Source organism: Drosophila virilis, chromosome 5 (genome assembly GCF_030788295.1).
Source record: "Drosophila virilis strain 15010-1051.87 chromosome 5, Dvir_AGI_RSII-ME, whole genome shotgun sequence".
Classification (NCBI taxonomy): Eukaryota; Metazoa; Arthropoda; class Insecta; order Diptera; family Drosophilidae; genus Drosophila; species Drosophila virilis.
Window position 1 is genome coordinate 8062747 of NC_091547.1, and position 19809 is coordinate 8082555.

General features: G+C 45.9%; 1 protein-coding gene and 11 non-coding genes across 14 annotated transcripts; all 12 read left to right on the forward strand.

The window, feature by feature from the left end:
• Positions 1-74: 74 nt before the first annotated feature.
• On the forward strand, positions 75-19674 carry dom (domino helicase). 3 transcript variants are annotated; one of them, XM_032436072.2, is made up of 14 exons: positions 75-288; positions 846-1455; positions 1519-1858; positions 1986-2244; positions 4657-5460; positions 5826-7089; positions 7529-7715; positions 8557-8693; positions 8763-8949; positions 9177-11309; positions 11558-11776; positions 15123-15158; positions 15216-18371; positions 18444-19674. In XM_032436072.2, exons 2-14 carry the CDS (start codon positions 857-859, stop codon positions 18990-18992), a joined length of 9870 nt encoding a protein of 3289 aa, XP_032291963.1. In that variant the 5' UTR covers positions 75-288; positions 846-856; the 3' UTR covers positions 18993-19674. The 3 variants fall into 3 exon arrangements, with proteins under 3 accessions (XP_032291963.1, XP_032291964.1, XP_032291962.1); XM_032436073.2 differs by lacking the exon at positions 75-288 and having other exon boundaries at positions 18444-18941; positions 19393-19674; XM_032436071.2 differs by lacking the exon at positions 75-288 and having other exon boundaries at positions 1989-2244.
• Positions 3579-3707, forward strand: LOC6625178 (small nucleolar RNA psi28S-3316). Its single transcript, XR_049044.2, has one exon. It is a non-coding gene; the product is annotated as a small nucleolar RNA psi28S-3316 (small nucleolar RNA).
• On the forward strand, positions 3743-3876 carry LOC6624877 (small nucleolar RNA psi28S-3316). Its single transcript, XR_049043.2, has one exon. It is a non-coding gene; the product is annotated as a small nucleolar RNA psi28S-3316 (small nucleolar RNA).
• LOC6624876 (small nucleolar RNA psi18S-841/snoR66) lies at positions 3911-4047 on the forward strand. Its single transcript, XR_049042.2, has one exon. It is a non-coding gene; the product is annotated as a small nucleolar RNA psi18S-841/snoR66 (small nucleolar RNA).
• LOC6624875 (small nucleolar RNA psi18S-841/snoR66) lies at positions 4158-4300 on the forward strand. Its single transcript, XR_049041.2, has one exon. It is a non-coding gene; the product is annotated as a small nucleolar RNA psi18S-841/snoR66 (small nucleolar RNA).
• Positions 5642-5749, forward strand: LOC6624874 (small nucleolar RNA Me28S-Am2589). Its single transcript, XR_049040.2, has one exon. It is a non-coding gene; the product is annotated as a small nucleolar RNA Me28S-Am2589 (small nucleolar RNA).
• On the forward strand, positions 7153-7295 carry LOC138911441 (small nucleolar RNA psi28S-3378). Its single transcript, XR_011417063.1, has one exon. It is a non-coding gene; the product is annotated as a small nucleolar RNA psi28S-3378 (small nucleolar RNA).
• Positions 7763-7891, forward strand: LOC6624872 (small nucleolar RNA psi28S-3316). The gene has a single exon (XR_049038.2). It is a non-coding gene; the product is annotated as a small nucleolar RNA psi28S-3316 (small nucleolar RNA).
• LOC6624871 (small nucleolar RNA psi28S-3316) lies at positions 7927-8060 on the forward strand. Its single transcript, XR_049037.2, has one exon. It is a non-coding gene; the product is annotated as a small nucleolar RNA psi28S-3316 (small nucleolar RNA).
• LOC6624870 (small nucleolar RNA psi18S-841/snoR66) lies at positions 8095-8231 on the forward strand. Its single transcript, XR_049036.2, has one exon. It is a non-coding gene; the product is annotated as a small nucleolar RNA psi18S-841/snoR66 (small nucleolar RNA).
• LOC6624869 (small nucleolar RNA psi18S-841/snoR66) lies at positions 8342-8484 on the forward strand. Its single transcript, XR_049035.2, has one exon. It is a non-coding gene; the product is annotated as a small nucleolar RNA psi18S-841/snoR66 (small nucleolar RNA).
• Positions 8995-9102, forward strand: LOC6624868 (small nucleolar RNA Me28S-Am2589). Its single transcript, XR_049034.2, has one exon. It is a non-coding gene; the product is annotated as a small nucleolar RNA Me28S-Am2589 (small nucleolar RNA).
• Positions 19675-19809: the final 135 nt, after the last annotated feature.

A 19809-nucleotide genomic window follows, 5' to 3' on the forward strand; every position in this document is an offset into this window, starting at 1 on the left:
CCTGTACAAATTTTTGTACGGTGGTATTTTTATCGTTATCGGAAATGGTCAAAATGCGATGTTTTCAGCACATCACTAGTTCTTCTATGTACCTCGACGCTGAATGGTGTGTTCGCGCACACTTTTCTGCAAAAAAATAATTTTAAGTGCAGAAATAGGCGAAAATACTGAAGAAACATTGCATTCGCGATTACAGCACAATTTCTGCAACGCGCCAACACTGTTTTCACGCACGGATGCATATTTGTGATGTGGATATTTTGTGATTAAAAATTTTCCCCATCTGAGGTACGAAAAAAAAAAAATGGTTGAAAAAAATTTCCGCCCAACAAAGAACTGACGCGGACGTAGAAGCAGCAGACATGTATATATATAGCCGTCTCGCTCTACCGTCGGTCATTCGATTAGCATGTTTGAAAAGTGCCGCAACGAGCAACTTTAAACGAACCTAAAATAAACGTGCTGCTGCGAAAAAATAATTTTATACATAATGGCCAATTGCAAAAAGTATATTTTCTTGAAACGCGCGTGTGTGTATAACAAAAAAAAAGGAAGAGCAGCCATTTGCAATGCAGAGTTGCAAATCGATTGCATTTGGCAGGGATGCAAGAGGCGGCCGTGATAAGCGATACGCATTAATATCACTGAAAAAGTTCTAAATGTAATGATTACGCAGCAGAAACAGTGTAAAGACACTAGCTGTACATTTGTGGGTTTAATTACGGCTAACATATATATGTGCCTACATATATGCTTCCCAGGGCTGCAAAATGTGCGCTGTCAATCGCAACACGCTATAAATTTGTGGCGACTGTAATGTTCTTTTTTCCCGCCTTTTTTTTCAGATGTCTCAAACATGAATGAAGGTAATTCAGCAGGAGGGGGGCATGAAGGGCTAAGCCCGGCCCCTCCTGCTGTGTCAGACCGTGTAACGTTACAATCAACGGAAAAATCAGTTACAACGCCAAAATCAACAGCCTCAACAGCTCATAACAACAATAAATCATCATCAGCAGTAGCAACAACGCAGCAGCAACAGAAACCCAGCAAACAACAACAACAACAGCAGCAGCTGCTCAGTGCGCAGCTGCCTGTGCCGCTGTCGAACTTGTCGACAGAGGCAACGGCAGCAGCAACGCCAGCAGCAGCTTCCACATACTCCAATACAGCAACAGCAGAAACCTCCGCCTCCGTCTCAGATTCCACAGCGCCACCCCAGGCCAAACGTCAGCGTTTAGAAGATACGGAAACAAGAGGCGAGGCCGCCAGCGATAGCAAAAACAGCAACATTGTTGGCGCTGTAAGCAGCAACATCGTTGGCTCATTGCTGCCAGCGTCGGTTGTGGCCAGCAGCGAAGTTGGTGGGGCCATTTCAACGGCACTGCAGGACTTAAATGCGCTCAGGAAGCGCGTACTCCAACAGAAATATCAAATTTTGCGTAATCTTAAGGAAAGGTAAATATGTCTGGTATAAGATTATATATTGAAAAGTGCTTACATTTGTGTTTCAATTTACAGACATCTTGAAAATGTGTCCGAATACTTTTATTTACAAAACGGTGGCAGTATGATGGACTACCCCGCGTGGCGTAAAAAGACACCAACACCGCAGTTCATCAGCTACAGCAATGCGAATCGTATCGAGCAGCTGATACTCGAAGAAAAGCCAAGCACATCCGCCGCCGCAGCAGCAGCCGCTGTGGCCCAAGGACACAGAACAACACAACAACAAACTCCAAATTCGGATTCGGTTGTTAGCAACAGTAACAGCAGCAGTAGCATCAGCTCTGCAACAGCAACAACAACTACAGGGACAACGGGCATACAGTTAGAGGCGGATAACACCACACAACAAACGGTAAGCATCTAAGGAATAAAGACCTTAAATATAGTAGAGACTACATTTGGAAATGTGTATCAGATTGATAGCTAGCTTCTTAAGCATCATTGTGTACAAAGTTCTTAAACAATTAAATCTGTTTTAGCAGAACACGCAATCTCTATTGCCAGCAAAGTCTGGTAGTAATACTACATCAGCAGCGGCAACAGCAGCGTCAAGTCCAAGCAGTAGTGGATCAACAACTACAACCACAACTGGAGCATTGTCTACAACTAACAGCTTAGTGGAGGCGAGCGGTAATGCATTGCCACCGGAGGCGGAAATAAAGATACCAGCTGTTGGTGCGACGCCAGTTGCCGTCTCCACGAAGCTACCCGCCGCCGTAGTACAGTTGACGCAGCAAGGTAAGCTAAACTTGTTCAGGATTATAACTCTTAAGCAGGATTCAAACTCTCTTGATATCTCGTATCTACCATTGTTATTATTATGTGTTTGGTTGTATTTTTGTTTTTGTGTTTCTTGTTTTTCAAAATTATTGTACATTTGAAAAAAATAACAATGCCAAAATTCATACAATGACAAAAAAAAAACAAACTTGCATACAACTAAGAAGAAAAATAATCTGCTAAATGCTACCGAATCCCCCAAGAAATAGTACGCGTCCAGAAAAACTATCCAGCAACTGTAAAAGTACAACGCACGCCCTGCACAATACTATAAAAGTTGTTGTCTCGCCCAAGCAAAATTATAAAAACACTAGCAAGAAACCTATAAAATGCTCTACTAATAAGTATGTAACAGCAACAAACACGAATTTAATTTATTTGACCCACACACGCAAGAGAATACTAAAACTATTTACATGTATGCATATATATAACTACATTTACATATTCTTTCAATATAAATTAATTTATTGTATTGCTGTACATCATTTGATTTACGATTTTCAACTGTTTTCTGTTAACACTTCTTTGGTTAAGTTCTTCATTTTTTTACAAAACATTCTATCACATTTGTTACTGCCGCCTCCTAACGCACACCTCAACTCTCTTTCTCAACTCACCATCAAATTGTATCGTTATTATATAGGTCACATACCCGGTAGACCTCTAGGAGGTCGTCACGGTATGGTCTTCGGTCAAATACCCGCGCCTCCTGCCGTAGGAAATTCTTCTGTACCTTTGGTGCCAGGTGCTTATCGTTCGCAACAAATTAAAAAACCAAACAAAACAAAATCTCAATTTCATTTATAAGTCCTTCTACTTGTTTTTAAATATTGAAGTATTTTCATATTTTTCATTTTGTTGTTGCCGCCAATTAAAAGCGTAGTGCATTTGCCTTATACTATATATACATTACATTCGATGTGCCTAATATATTATATTATACCAAAGATTTATCTTATCATTTCTCTAGAATTGGTGTTTTTATAAATCTTGTTTATATATATATTTATTTCCTGGTAAAATGCTTACGAATTATTTGTCTTTCCATCTTATTCAATTGAATGTAAAATAGTGTTTTGTTTTCGGTTTGCAAAATTATGCATAGCTTATATTTGACTTGATTTTTGACTTTTTAAAGTTGGCATCAGCATCAGAAAATTTGAACTATTTAGGAAATAGATCTCTTACATTTACCATAACATTTTTTGATTCGGCACGCCGAAGTAATTCATGCTTTCAATCGATTCTTAACTAGTTATATTTTTGGCTCGTTTTAAGATATTTTTGGCTGCACCTAAAAGCGTTTTCTTGTACGCCAACTCAATGCGCTTGAAAATCGTAGCTGTGTGCTAGAGCAAAGCTTAGTTGCAGGTGACTTTTTGTACTTCAAATAAGAGTCCATAACGCTGAGTACATTTCCAGATTAAATTTAAGTAGGTAGATATATGATATAAGCACCTAAAAGCGTTTTCTTGATTGCTTTTTAAACGCGCCTGAAAATCGTAGCTGTGTGCTAGAGCAATTGCTGCGGTTGCAAGTGTCTTGATGCCAGTTAATGCATCAACTACATTAACACCTCGCACAAGCTTTTTATAAGATAGATTATCAGAAATTCCTTCCCTGCAAGTGCACTCTGTGTCACATTGATTTGCCACATGTGATGACAATTTGTTAACTTGCCAGATCAAACCAAAGCTGCGTTTATCCATGTGATTGTGTCCTTAAGACTAGTTGCATTGAAAACGCGCCTTACACTCCTTTAAAATAATGTTAAGGGCTATCATTCCTTATTTCCAGATTAGTTTTAAATATAATAAAACACCTTAAAACGATTTGGCTCTACTTTTATATCCAATGTAATTCATCCTTGCAAGAGCACTCTGTATCACATAAAATTTTTATAACCTCATGTGAGACAATTTAAAACCTTGCTAGATTAAATTAAAGCTGCGATTTATCCATGTGATCGGGTACTTAAAACGATTCACATTGAAAACGCGCCTTACACTAGTTTACATTTTAGAGGTTTGTTAGGGATTTGCATTCTTCCACTTACATTTAGAGTTAGGAGTTTTGCATGCAGTTGACTTAGTTTTTTGCCTATTTTAATTTCCCCTTACCTCGTTTAGAAAACATTTGAATACATAAACTATATTACACTTACTGATTCGCAAGAAATATGGTTCAATTAATTGATTGATTGATTGGAACGTTTTATTTTATTTGTTACTTAACTATTATCGCTTCAATATGGTAGCGTGTGTTTGGCAATGCAATTTTTCAGCATGCAAGTTGGCTAAGAGCTTTCTTGGAATATCTTGGAACCATTCCTGACTAACTTCTTGTATCATTTTTGTTTACCTCAAGGTGGCACGCCTCTGGTGCCGTGCAGTAGCTCCGCGGGTTCAACGGCGCTGCGTCGTCCAAATTCGCAACAGAATGCAACAGGAGCAGCGACTGGAGCAGCGGGTGGGGCAATTGGCGGATCGACGCCAACGCCGCTGTACACGGGTGGGGCCAACGGTGCGGCTGCGAGCGGTGGTGGTCTGACGCCCTGCACGCCTGGTGGCAGCAGTGGAAGTCTGTTGAGTCCACTGGCGGCTAGTACAGGCACATCCAACAGTGCGCAGGAGTTTTCGTTTAAGGCCAAGCAGGAGGTGTACGTAATGCAGCGTATATCCGAACTACAACGAGAGGGATTATGGACTGAACGGCGTTTGCCTAAGCTGCAGGAGCCCAGCCGCCCCAAGGCGCACTGGGACTATCTGCTCGAGGAGATGGTTTGGCTGGCAGCTGATTTTGCGCAGGAGCGCAAATGGAAAAAGAATGCAGCCAAGAAATGCGCCAAAATGGTGCAAAAGTATTTCCAAGACAAGGCAAATGCGGCACAACGGGCCGAGAAGGCGCAAGAGCTGCATTTGAAACGCGTCGCCTCCTTCATAGCTCGCGAGGTGAAGAGCTTCTGGTCAAACGTGGAGAAACTGGTCGAATATAAACACCAAACAAAAATCGAGGAGAAACGCAAACAGGCGCTCGATCAGCATCTCAGTTTCATAGTCGATCAAACAGAGAAGTTCTCACAGCAGCTGGCCGAAGGCATGAATAAAAGTGTTGCCGAAACGCCCAGTCTGACATCCAGTCGCTTAACCTCACCCAAGCGCGAGTCCGATGGTGAGTTAAGATCAATTTTCGTAATTTATAATATTATGTGGGGTCCAGAAATGTTTCTACCTAGAACAGAATGTGTTTCAGATAATATATTATAAGATAATTTATAATTGCAAGTTCAACAGGGTTTTATGAAAAAGGAATCAAAGATATTTAAGAAAATCAGAAACATTTGAAACATCTTAAGCACATGATGAGACACTTGAACTGAAACGTTGTTGTGGTCTATTTTTGAACACTTCGATGTTAACAAGGGATGGTCGCATTTGCGAGGCATTTGTCTGATGCATTTAGAAACAACATATTTTACGTTAGGTTAGAATATGAAAAACCTACTTTAAACTGTGCTTGCATAATTTCTTTCACAGACGAGTTTAGGCCAGAGTCTGGCTCTGAGGATGATGAAGAGACAATTGCCAAGGCCGAGGAAGAAGCAGCCGATGTCAATGAGGAGGTCAAAGCGCTGGCAAAAGAATCTCAAATGGACTTTGATGATTTTCTCAACGATTTGCCACCCGGCTACTTGGAGAATCGTGATAAGCTCCTGCTAGAGGAACAGAGCTCAACGAAAGGCGCTGCTTCCGCTAGTGGGGCCGATGCTGCCGATGGTGGAGACGACAGCGATGATAGCGAATTTCAGGCAAAGGAAGCCAGCGATGATGATGAGAACACCATCAGCAAGCAGGAGGAGGCAGAGCAGGAAATTGATCACCAGAAGGAGATCGATGAACTGGAAGCGGACAATGATTTGACCGTTGAGCAGCTGCTAGAGAAATACCACTCGGGCAAAATAGATGATCCGCCCAGCGCCAAGAGACGCAAAATAGCTGTGGAGACCTCAGAGCAAGATTCGGATGATGATTCAACTGCGATTGAAGATTCAACGGATGGCAGTGAAGTGGAAGCTAGTGATGAAGAAGATGAAGATCTCTCTACCATCAAGACCGATACAGACCAGGAGGAGGCGGAGCAAGAGGATGGTCTCAAAAGTCTACTAGCCGATGCCGATGGCTCTGGCGTAGGTGGCGCGAGTGCTGCGGCTGCTGTTGGCAGCAAAGACAACAAGGATGACATGTTGAACGATGCTGCCGCACTCGCAGAAAGTCTGCAGCCCAAGGGCAACACGCTATCCTCCACAAATGTGGTGACGCCTGTGCCATTCCTGCTGAAGCATACGCTGCGCGAGTACCAGCACATTGGACTCGACTGGCTGGTCACGATGAACGAGCGCAAACTCAACGGCATACTCGCCGACGAGATGGGCTTGGGCAAGACAATACAAACGATTGCACTACTGGCGCATTTGGCCTGCGCCAAGGGCAATTGGGGTCCCCATTTGATTGTGGTACCATCATCTGTGATGCTGAATTGGGAAATGGAGTTCAAGAAATGGTGTCCCGGCTTCAAAATACTCACCTACTACGGCACCCAAAAGGAGCGCAAACTAAAGCGTGTCGGCTGGACGAAACCCAATGCGTTTCACGTCTGCATTACCTCCTACAAGCTGGTCGTTCAGGATCAACAAAGTTTTCGGCGCAAAAAGTGGAAATATCTCATTCTAGACGAGGCGCAAAACATTAAAAATTTCAAGTCACAGCGTTGGCAACTGCTGCTCAACTTTTCCACCGAAAGGTCAGTAATTGATTTGTTAATTGAATGCCATTACACGTTGTTGCAATTGCCCTTGCGCTAGCCAGCACCAAAATCAGTAACCAAGCGATTGCTAAACTAGCTTGGCGACTACGCTTGGGTGCTAAAATTAAAACACGCTATAATGCCGCATGTATTTAAAGAGCATACTAACCCATTGGAATGCTTGTGGCCTTGTTTTGAGACAAGTTTTAATTATTTATTTGTAACTTTTTTTATTTATTGCACTAGATATTATTTATGAGTTTCCATTGAAATTGAATGTTTTGTTTGAATAACAAGTTAAACTTGTGTTAATTATATTCTTAAAGTTGCAGTTTTTGTTTTAAAATTTTATTCAACTATTTAAAAGCATTTTTTTTTTGTTTAACAAATAATAAATGGCTAATATGTAATATTTTCTATCTTCCATAAACAACAGACGATTGCTTTTGACAGGCACGCCGCTGCAGAACGATCTAATGGAGCTCTGGTCACTGATGCACTTTCTAATGCCGTATGTGTTCTCCTCGCATCGCGAGTTTAAGGAATGGTTCTCCAATCCCATGACTGGCATGATCGAAGGCAACATGGAGTACAACGAAACGTTAATTGCCCGACTACACAAGGTAAATATAGTTTTTTTTATATGTATAGTTAAGTATTTTCTGGGAGTAGCACCTAAAAGCGTTTTCTTGTACGCCAACTCAATGCGCTTGAAAATCGTAGCTGTGTGCTAGAGCAAAGCTTAGTTGCAGGTGACTTTTTGTACTTCAAATAAGAGTCCATAACGCTGAGTACATTTCCAGATTAAATTTAAGTAGGTAGATATATGATATAAGCACCTAAAAGCGTTTTCTTGATTGCTTTTTAAACGCGCCTGAAAATCGTAGCTGTGTGCTAGAGCAATTGCTGCGGTTGCAAGTGTCTTGATGCCAGTTAATGCATCAACTACATTAACACCTCGCACAAGCTTTTTATAAGATAGATTATCAGAAATTCCTTCCCTGCAAGTGCACTCTGTGTCACATTGATTTGCCACATGTGATGACAATTTGTTAACTTGCCAGATCAAACCAAAGCTGCGTTTATCCATGTGATTGTGTCCTTAAAACTAATTGCATTGAAAACGCGCCTTACACTCCTTTTAAATAATATTAAGGGTTATCATTCCTTATTTCCAGATTAGTTTTAAATATAATAGAACACCTTAAAACGATTTGGCTCTACTTTTATATCCAATGTAATTCATCCTTGCAAGAGCACTCTGTATCACATAAAATTTTTATAACCTCATGTGAGACAATTTAATACCTTGCTAGATTAAATTAAAGCTGCGACTTATCCATGTGTTCGTGTCCTTATAACTGATCACATTGAATACGCGCTATACACTAGTTCTTGAATAAATATTCCTAATTATAAGTCAGTAAGCATGTTTTGATTGTTTATTTTTCTTTTTTTATTCAGGTCATTCGTCCATTTCTGCTGCGTCGCCTTAAAAAGGAGGTGGAAAAGCAAATGCCAAAGAAATACGAACATGTTGTCATGTGTCGTTTGTCCAATCGTCAGCGTTATTTGTACGAAGATTTCATGAGTCGATCCAAGTGAGTTACTCTCGCTCTAAATCAATTTAGCAAAAACAGATTCTTTAATAAAACAATTTATGTGTGCAGAACCCGCGAAACATTACAAACTGGCAATTTGCTAAGTGTGATCAATGTGCTGATGCAGTTGCGGAAGGTGTGCAATCATCCGAATATGTTTGAGGTGCGTCCAACGATATCACCGTTTCAAATGGAGGGCATTGCATTCCATACACCGCGTCTAGTCAGCGACATCTTGGAGTATGATCCGTTCACGGTGAGTTTGTGCATGCCACAGCGATAGAATCAGATGCAATCGATTGTTAAAATGATGATAAATTGTCACTGAATATTGCGACTCAATCTATTTTGGAGAGAGTTGCGATCTCATAGGATGTTCGCTGTTGCGAGGCATTTGCCTGATTTTAAATCAGTTCAGATAACTTAAATGTATATTACATAGGATGTAAACTAATTGTGTACTCTATTCATTTTCAATTAAAGCAAATCAATTTGGAGACAGTCAACATGTTGCTTCTGAATCTGGAGCAAACGCTAACCGCCTATGTCTCGCACAAATCGCGCTTGCTGTCGCCGCCACGTAAATTGATAGAGGAAATTGACAGCGCACCGCAACCCCCGCCACGTTGCCCCAATGGCAAGTACCGCTTTCACATACGTGTGCGCAGCGCTGAGCTGGCGCAGCGCATCAAACTGCAAGCGGTGCGCGTTGGTGCTAGTCCGGCCATGCGACTGGAGGGCTCGAAGATTGTGCCGATGCGCAGCCTATTGCCCAGTGGGCATGTGCTGAAACGTGTCAGCGGCACCATTAATCCCATCAATATGGCCCTTAAGCCTGTGATTATCAATAACCTAATGTCAACGTCGGTCAGCAACAGTAGTGGAAGCAGCAGCAGCAGCAGCAGCGGCAGTTCAGCTCTAAATGTGCTAGGCAGCAGCTCCAAGTTGCTAAGTTCGCGTTCGCCCATAAGTGCACCAACGCCCGCCAAAGTGGCGAAGACGATGCAGGATGGTAAACCCTTTTTCTACCTGGCGCCTGCAACAAATACCGGAGGGGCTGGAGCACGGCTCACGCTGACCAGCAAAACAACGTCAAGCACAGCAACAACAGCATCAGCGGGAGGCTCAACAACTACGAGCAGCAACTCAGCAGCACAAATGCAGCAGTTGAGCAAGGAGCCCATTGTCAAAGATCTTGCCACGCATGTCAAGCTGACGGTACAAAGGCAAACGAATGGCAAGTCTCAGGAGGAGGACTCAACTTCAACGCCGGAGGACGTGGAGGATCCCTACCGCATGCAGCAGCTTATACAGTTGCGCAAGGAGCAGCGCTTGGCATCGCTTAAGCGCATGGCTTTCATTAATCGTCGACGCACCGATGCCACGCCCATCTATGGCGCCGATTGCCGTCAGGCTATTGAAGGTTGCATGCAGGCAACGCGCACATTGAAGCATTCCACCTGGCAAACGCGAGGTTTTGCGAATTGCACTGTTGCCATGCGGCAGCACAACGACAACTGGTCGCTCAATCTGCTGCTGAAAAGCTTTGAACAGCGTTGCGCCGAGCTAGCGCCCATCTTTGCCAATTTTGTGATCTATGTGCCGTCAGTGTGTGCGCCACGGATTCGACGTTATGTGCAGAATTTGTCATCGACACATTGGCAAAAGGAGCGGCAGATTGAAACGACGGTAGCGCAAACGCTATCGCCCAAGCTGACGTTACTGCATCCCATCATCTCAGCGATGACAACGCAGTTCCCCGATCCGCGACTCATTCAGTACGATTGTGGCAAGCTGCAAACACTGGATCGTTTGCTGCGGCAGCTAAAGGTTGATGGGCATCGTGTGCTGATCTTTACGCAAATGACCAAGATGCTCGATGTGTTGGAGGCGTTCCTCAATTATCATGGACATATTTACCTGCGGTTAGACGGCTCGACACGGGTGGAGCAGCGGCAAATATTGATGGAGCGTTTCAATGGTGACAAGCGCATCTTTTGTTTCATTTTGTCGACACGCTCTGGTGGCGTAGGCATCAATTTAACCGGCGCTGATACGGTGATCTTCTACGACTCGGACTGGAATCCCACGATGGATGCACAGGCGCAGGATCGTTGCCATCGCATTGGTCAAACGCGAGATGTGCATATATATCGTTTGGTCTCGGAGAAAACCATCGAGGTGAACATCCTAAAGAAGGCTAACCAGAAGCGCATGCTGAGCGACATTGCCATCGAGGGTGGCAACTTTACGACAACCTTCTTCAAGAGCTCCACCATAAAAGATCTGTTTACCATGGACCAGACTCAAGAGCAGGACGACGCAAGCCAGGTGAATGACGGTAAGCCCGATGAGAAGGACAAGATTATCGCTGCTGAAGTTGAACCAGCCATCGAAACGGAAAAACAATCGCTGCGCGCCTTTGAGCATGCTTTGGCCGCTGCCGAGGATGAGCAAGACGTCCAAGCCACAAAGACGGCTAAAGCTGAGGCAGCCGCCGACCTGGCCGAGTTCGATGAGAACATACCCATTGCGGATGAGGCCAATGCGGACGGCGGCAGTGTGCCCGTTGAACTGAGTAAAGCCGATCTGGAAATGCAAAATCTTGTCAAGCAGGTGAGTTGCGAACTAATTTTTAAGCGAGAGCATGGGCAGCGCATGCTTTTATTAGAGGGTCTTCCTAGTGGCCCTTTAAGCTAGCGCGCGCTGCCCAGAGAAACTTCAACACGAAGCAGACGTTCAGACATAGTCGAAGCGATCATAATCCACGCTCGATTATATCACTCAACGTCTGACATAAGCTTCATGTCGCTCCTGACACGGGATATGTTCTTAATATATATTGTTTCCACTCGCACTTCCAGCTGTCGCCCATTGAACGCTATGCAATGCGCTTTGTGGAGGCCACCGGCGCCGCCTGGACAGCCGAGCAGCTGCGCGCTGCCGAGGCGGAGCTTGAGATGCAGAAACGTGAATGGGAGGCAAATCGGCTGGCGGCCATGCAGAAAGAGGAGCAGCTGCTAAAGCAGGAAACGGAGGCCGATGAGCTACTGACCTACAGTCGCAAGGATGCCAGTAATCAGGTTAATACCAAACAAGATTCCAATCTAAGCAAACGAACACCGATTGTAGGGGTAGGCATTAGGCTAACTAAGCATAATAAGCGGGATAAACGGTTTAAGCAACACGGTGTAGCCAGGGGTCCGGGGTTAAGTAGAAGCGTAAGCAACAAGTCAAGAACAAGTCTGCAGCAAGCTAGTCCGGTGCGCACGCGTCGCAACAGCCTCAATGTGAGTGCTCCGGCCAAGAGCAGCTGCAACAGCAGCAGCATTAGTAACAGTAAACGGTCAGCGGTTGCGCCCGCCAGGCGGCAGACGCGTCTGCATTCGTTGGGAGTAGTCAGTACTACTGCCACGACGCCTACGGCGGCGGCCACAGCAACGCCGCCCACTAGAAAGACAACGCGCACAGCAATGGCAGCAGCAGCAGCAGGCGGCACTGCGGCGACACCCCCTGTAACAGAGGAGCGACCCAAGCGCCAATCAGCCAATATAGCTATGAGTAAATTAATGAAGACGCCTGCAAAAGCTCCAGCAGCAACTCCACCAGCTAAGAACAATGCACAAGCGGCTAAGCCGAGACGCAGAGAGAGCGTCTCCCCAACGACGACGACGGCGGCCGCGCGGCGGAAATTGCTTGAGAGGCGTGCAACGATATCATCGCCGCTGGCCCTGAAGCAAATGCAGAACAACATTAGTGGAGATGAGGATGACAATGAAGAGAAAGATAATGAGAATGATGATGAGGATGAGGATGAGGATGGCGATGCCGACGACGATGATGCAGAAAGTGCATCCGTTTGCATTGATGAAGATGAAGATAATGAGGAGGAGGAGGAGGGTGAAAATGAGGACGAGGACGAAGACGAAGATGAAGACGAAGATGAGGATGAGTACGAGGAAACTGCAGTTTCCGGCTCGGCCTCTGTATCTGCCTCCGGTCAGGGGGATACAACACAAACCGAGGAGGATGAGGAAATGCATGTGGAAAGGCTAAATGAGGACGAAGAAGACGGTGTTGACACTGCCAATACTGACTCAAATCCAGAAGTCAATGTAGAAACACAGTCCAGTTCAAGCTATGCCACAGCCGGCGAAGGTGGTAACAGTTTAGACGGATGGAATGCGCATAATCAGGTCCAAGATACCACGATGACAAGTTCCACATACTATAATGTCTCGGAAGAGTCCGACACAGATGAGCCCAATGATCCCCTATCCTTGTCAAAGGCGGAAGCCAAAGCAGAAGCAAACAAGGAATCAACGCCAGCAATGCGGAGGCAGCGCAGCAACAGCAGCCGTGGCGGCAGCGACGATGCGATTGGACACACGCCACGCACACGCTCACGCGGCTCCGTAAAGATAAATCTCTGGACTTTGGATGTCAGTCCTGTGCTGAGCACACAGAAAAGCAGCGGAGGTGCCGGCAAAAATGTGAAGCGAGCGATGCCGCCACAACAGGCAGAGACAAAAATGATGGCGCGACGAGCACAGGCTGCCGCCAAAAAGCGACTCCTAAAGAAGACCGATGACGGGCAGAAAACGACGCTGAGTCGTTGGATAACCAAATCGCCGCGTGTGCATCTACGCTCCAGCAATGCAGCTGCTGGCACGCCCAATAACAGCAGCAACACTGCCGGCGCCTCAACTGGAGCAGCTGCAGCATCATCATCAGTGGTGCATGCCACGTCAAGCGCCAGCTCAAATGGTGCCAGCAGCAATAGGTGATAATAAAATAGAGACAGGAGGCGACAGGACAGTATTAACTATAACTAAAAATGAAACCTGCTGCAAATCCTTGCTAAAGCCGCGGAGCTGTGTGCGCTGTGTGGTTTTTAGTGAGCGTTTAAAAATGGCCACGCAACTGTTGACAACAGATAGAAGCACCTTGAATAGATGTGCATCTGTGTGTGTGTGTGTGTGTGTGTGTGTGTGTGTGTGAAGCTGCTTTAGAACTATGTACGAGTATTTAATAGACTTTAACAAGTTTCCTTCTAAGCTAGTTAGGCGGCAAAATCAATAAAACAAAAAAGGCAGTGAGAAACAGGAAAAAGAGAGAGTAAAACGAAAGTTTAGGATAACAAATTCTGTTTAGCATAGGTAGATACGTAAGTAGGGGGCAGCCAATTGATAAACTTCTAAAAATATGTGTTTAATACAGCTCAGATTGAAGCTTGCAAAGCTCTATGCCACCACAATACTGATATTTTGATAACACAAAAAAGCAGATTATTTTATTTAAGTTACACTTCGATGAACAGCGAGTTAGATAGATTGATTTCTGCTGCCCCCATCCAAAAACCATTTAAGAAACACGAACCCAGATTGTATATAAATACACCCTATAAGAAAAGTATATCAGAAAAAATATAGTTTATAGACTTTATATTCATTAAGCAATGTGCGGTTAACTTTTTAAAAGAAGTAACTAAAACAAATCAACTCCACTTGTATTATTATTAGTTTCGTTGTTAAATTTCTGTTCTTGATCTAAGTCTTCAAAGAAACTCTCCTCAGCTAATGCGCCTTAGTTTATAAGTCTCACTCCTTAGGTAACTTTTTAACTCTATGGTAAATGTTAATAATTTTGCATTCAATAATTTATTTTGTATTCTAAAAAAAACAAAACCTTAAACTAGTTTAGATTTAACAACAACAATCTAAAGACTATAAGCATATAGATTGACTAACAAATAAAACACAAGAATCGATTCGATATGCTTTCAAAAAAAGTTAAAGAAACTTTAAGACGTTGTGGTTTTTTTTTATTTAAACGGACAAATTTCGTGCGTGTGTTTAACAACAAAGTATAAACATTTCGAAGACAATTGCACAAAGTTGGAAAAGAATAAGCGGAAATCATAAGAAAGATTAAGAATCAATCATATTATTTTCTGTGTTAACGAATGTAGAATTCTGTTTTGGTGTAATGAAAAACTATAAGAATTTCATTTAAATAATGTTTATATAGTTTACAAAATACAATTCGTTGTATGCTCGTTGGTTTGTTTGTTGGCCCAATCCCTCCATCCATCCTGTGACCCCGCCCCCCAGCGCCTATCCTCCCAGCCACTTCATCGATTTCCGTAGAATAGGCAGTTCCACAGACTTTGCCAATTGTTCTTCAGCAACGTACGAAATGATTCCGGAAATAAAAAAAAAAAAAGAGAAAAAAAAGCTACAACGCCAAATCATACATAATATGTAGATAGACACGATCGAAACGATATAAAGTTAGTTAGCTAGTTACTAAGCCAATAAACACCACCACCAAAACAGAGTTACTTCATACGATACGAAAATAATATAATGGAACGTTTATTCTTTTCTTTAACTTTGCTCGGCTCCACGCACACACGCACGTCCGCAGGTCTGGATATCGCGCAACAGCATGGAGTTAATGCCGGTAAGTGAATTATTTCTCACCTGCGCAAGTTTTTCTATTGGTATTTGTTTTCCTCAGATGTGGTGCCCGCCAACGCCACCGCAGGATAATAATGACATCTACATTGACCACTCGTTGTCGTTTATGTACGATCTGGAGCCCATACCCGAGACGGAGCTGCCTCCTGTGTATGTGCGACGCGAGCTCAAACGATCGCGCACCGATGCCGGCTTCGATGGCAGTCGACGTCCCAATAAGATGCGACGTGAGGATAACTATGTGCCGCCACGTTCGCTATTTGATCGGCCCACAGCGCAGCTGGCGCGTCTGCGGCGGGAGCTGAAGAATCAACGATTCCGCGGCAGCTTTAAGCCCAACTCAATGATACCGGGCTTGAAACCACAATTGCCGGCCAAGCCGCTGGCTGAGCCAGAGGCCATGAGCGAGTGGTGCGTGTTTGAGGACATGGCCATTTTGCACGTGCTGATCAATTTGCAGGGGCTGCCGTGCAGCCTGATGCTGCTCTCGCCGGGACAGACGCCCAATTGGGATTTGGTCTCGGAGCTGGTGAACTTCTGTTCGAAAACGTATCGTTCGGCCAGACAGTGCCGCTGGCGCTACGAGACGCACATACAGCCACGCGAGGAGGGCAAAGTGGTCGAGAGTCCCAAAAAGCAAAAGAAACTGAAGCCCACCTTGCGCATGGAGTACATGAAGAGTCCGTTGCGTTATCTGCGCACCACGCAGCTCTATGCCAGCGACAACAACGCTTCCTTCTATAAGGTGATGCGACAACGCTTCGATACCATAAAGACGGCATATTTGAAGAAAGCGCCGCCGCCGAAACGTCAGTTCAATGCGCCCAGCCTGATGAATCCCAAGCATATGGAGGTGCTGCAGAAGTTTGGCATATCCAATTACGATCAGCCCGTGTCGCCCAATAACATAGCCGTGATGAAGGCGAACAAAATGCGCGACAAGCAGCGCGGACAAATGCCAATGCAACAACAGCAGCAGCAGCAACAACAGCAACAACAACAACAACCGCAGCAGCCAGTTCAGCAGCAACAGCAAAACGTTCAGCAGCAGCAACAACAAATGCAGCAGGTGCAACAACAACAACAACAACAGCAGCAGCAGCAGCAACAGCAACAACAACAACAGCAGCAGCAACAACAAATACAGCAACAGCTGCCAACAGTTGCCACCGTGCAGCAATCTGTGGAATTGGTGCCCAACACAACGGGAACAACTGTTGCTGTGCCCACTGGCAACAGCGGCCAACTTCAGCAGCTGCAGATACAGCATTTGACCAGCGCCAATGTGGCGACTACACAACAGACGGCCATATTGCTGCATCAGCCACAGCAACAGCAGCAGCTGCGCACGCAAACCACCACACAGCAGCTGGTCAAGACCATTGTTGGCACCACAGCAAATCTGACTGCTGGTCAACTGCAGCAGCTGGCACACCAAACCTCGAGCAATGCAGGCGGCAGTGTGCAGCTGCAAGCAGCACCGCCGGGCAGCCAGTCCAGCGTCAGTGTGGTGTTGACGACGCCAGTGCAATCGCTGCCCATTGCAACGCATAGCAATGTTAACGCCGGCTCGACAGCTCAGATAGTGTCCATCTCCTCGCAGACGACGCTGCCAGTGAATACGGCGCCGCAACTGGGCAGCATTGTGCAGACCCAGACACTGCCTCAGGTTGTATCCGTTGGCCCATTGACCACCACAGCCACGGGCCAACAGCAGCAGCAGCAGCAACAACAACAACAGACAGCAACGGGCACGGTGACCATGCTGCGTGGTCAGCGCATTGTGTCTACAGGTGCAGCTGGCGGCAATACGCTGCAGGATGTGGTGCTGCAACAGCGCACCACGGCTGGCGGTCAGTCCATTGTATCTATGCCCGGCCTGGGGCAAAGTGTGACGCAGGGTCAATTCCAAACGCAGCTACGCCTGGCGGCGGTTTCTGCCTCACCTGCCACACAGACAACCCAATTGGTCACCACAAAGGGTATACCTGTGAGCGCACTGCAGCAGAGCGGCAAAGCCGTGCTGTCCGGCACCCAACAGCAGGCGGCGCATATTCAACTGTATCGGCAGCGCAATCTGAAAGTATTGCAGGCACCACAAGGAGCACAGGGAGGCGGCGGCGTCACGGCCAGTCTGAATCAGACTGTAGTGCAAACAGCAGGCGGAGCTTTGGCCACTGGCACCATAATCCAAGCCAGCAATCTTATGCAAACGTCGACGCATGTCACTAGCCAAAAGGTGGCCGTTACCTGCATGCCAGGCGCGACCACTGTCCAGGCGGGCAATGTGGTTAGCTCGGTGCAGATGCACGGGCAGGCGCGCACGCAGTTCATCAAGCAAATGGCAGCCGGCAAACAGGGCTTGCAGCGTCAGGTGCTGGCCACTGATGGCAGCGGCGGCAGTGGAGCACCTGGCACCAGCGATATGCTGCTCGTCAAGCGACACAATATACTGGCTGCCCAGAAGGCGCAGCAGGCCACCGGGCCGCTCTTCACAACCACCAGCAGCAGCAGCAACGCCGCACAGCAGCAGCAGCAGCAACAACAGCAGCAGCAGCAACAGTTGCCTGTTGCTGGGGTCGTGCAACAGCAGCAGCAAACGCAGCAGGTGACGCAGCAACAGATCGCCTCGTTGGTTAAGGCCTCGACAGCAGCAGCGGCGAGTGGCAGCAGTATCAGCGCCGGCGGCGTAACAGTATCGGCCACGGGTCCGCCCACAGTGCAAGCGGGCAGCGTGAACATGACGCTGCCGCAGCTAAAACCGGGTAGCCAGATAAAGGTGACGATGCCAAATCAAATGCGGCATCTGCATGTGCAACAGCAGCTGGGCATGACGCGCAAGATCAATCGCATGACGCAGCTGGTCAGTGCTTCGGGTCAGCCCACGGCCACCAACATTGTGGCCACAACGACTGGACCCCAGCAGCAGCAGCAGCAAACGCCGGGCGGCGTCACCGTCTTGCCCGCCGGTCAACAACAGCAGCAGCAGCAGCAACAACAGAAGACAACACCTGGTGGCGGCAGCTTGCAGGCGCAATTGTTGCACATACAAAACACAAAAGCGGTAACCGTGCAACAACTGCAGCAGGTGGTGCGCAGCGGGCAGCAGGCGGGCATCGTTCTGGGCAAGACGAGTGTGGGACGCGTCATACCCGTTTCGGTGGCCTCACAGGCCACACAGCGTCAGACCATACAGGTAAGTGCAGGGAGCCAGATTAATAAATGATAATTAACGATTATTTATTTAATATTTGTTAACTCCTTGCAGGTGGTTTCAGCTACATCGGCGCAGGCTTTGGCTGCTGGAAATCTGCGCGCCGGACAAAACCTAGCCAGCGCCTTGAAGGTGGCCGCCTCGGGCGGAGGTCAGACGACACAGCAGACTCTAATTGCAGCACTGCAGCATAATCAAAGGCAGAATGCCAGCCCTGTGCGTCTGCAGACCACAGCCGGTGGCAACTTGCTAGCCGTGGTGCAGCAGCAACAGCAACAGCAACAACAACAACAACAGCAACAGCAGCAGCAGCAGCAACAGCAACAACAGCAGCAACAGCAACACACAAGTATTGCTGGACCCACAGCTGGTCCGGCTGAGGTAATGACCATAACGCAGACCTCGGCGCCGCTGCCAACAGTTGCCAGCCTGCAACAGCAGCAGCAGCAACAACAACAGCAGCAACAACAGCAACAACAACAACAACAGCAGCAACAACAGCAGCAGCAGCAGGTTGGGGGCGTACAACAGCAACAACCAACGACGCAACAGGTACGCACGTTGGTCAAGAAAAAGATCATGATCAGAAGCGAGAAAGAATAACATTTAGCGAATCATCGTACGAGAGCCGGCGTACGGCCACGCAATCGGCGCAGCATCATTACCAATACCCACAAAACCACCTCGACAACAACAAGCACAAGCACCACAACAAGCACACTTACAATTACCAGCACCACAACGACCACAACCACAACCAAATGCATTGTCGCCACAATTATTACGGATCATGTTTAGAGACGCCAACAATTTCGATATCAACTGTGACACAGCCAAATTATTGACAGCCTATCTCGCTCATTGCTCATTGTTCAATATGTCCGTCAATCAATCAGTCAATTCAACCAACCAACCAACCAATCAATCAGTCAGTCAGTCAGTCAGCCAATCAATCATTGCTTAAATTGTACTTAAAACCCTTTTGTTTCGATTGGTTTTACAGCCATGAGCCGACGCGCCGCCTTGCCTGCTGCTGGATCCTGAGCGGGATTTAAGTGATGATGTTGTGTGAAGGGCGTGGCACACACATGCACACCGCACACACATACACACACTCACACACACACACAGCTTAAGGCTGTAGTTAATTGTAATTATATAAATAAGTTTTAATTATTAATTAATTATTTAGCCAAACAATTTAACACGCAAATTCTGTAAATCGTATTCCTTAAGCTTATCCTAGCTTATAGATCTAGAATATAATTATAATATACATATAGAACATTAACTTAAACTTTTAATATAATATCATAAATATCTATATAATCTATGATATAGTATACTATAAAAAAGAAAGAAAAAAAGTATTATAATTGTAAAAATTACTTCTATTGTTAAGCTTTTGATTTAACTACCT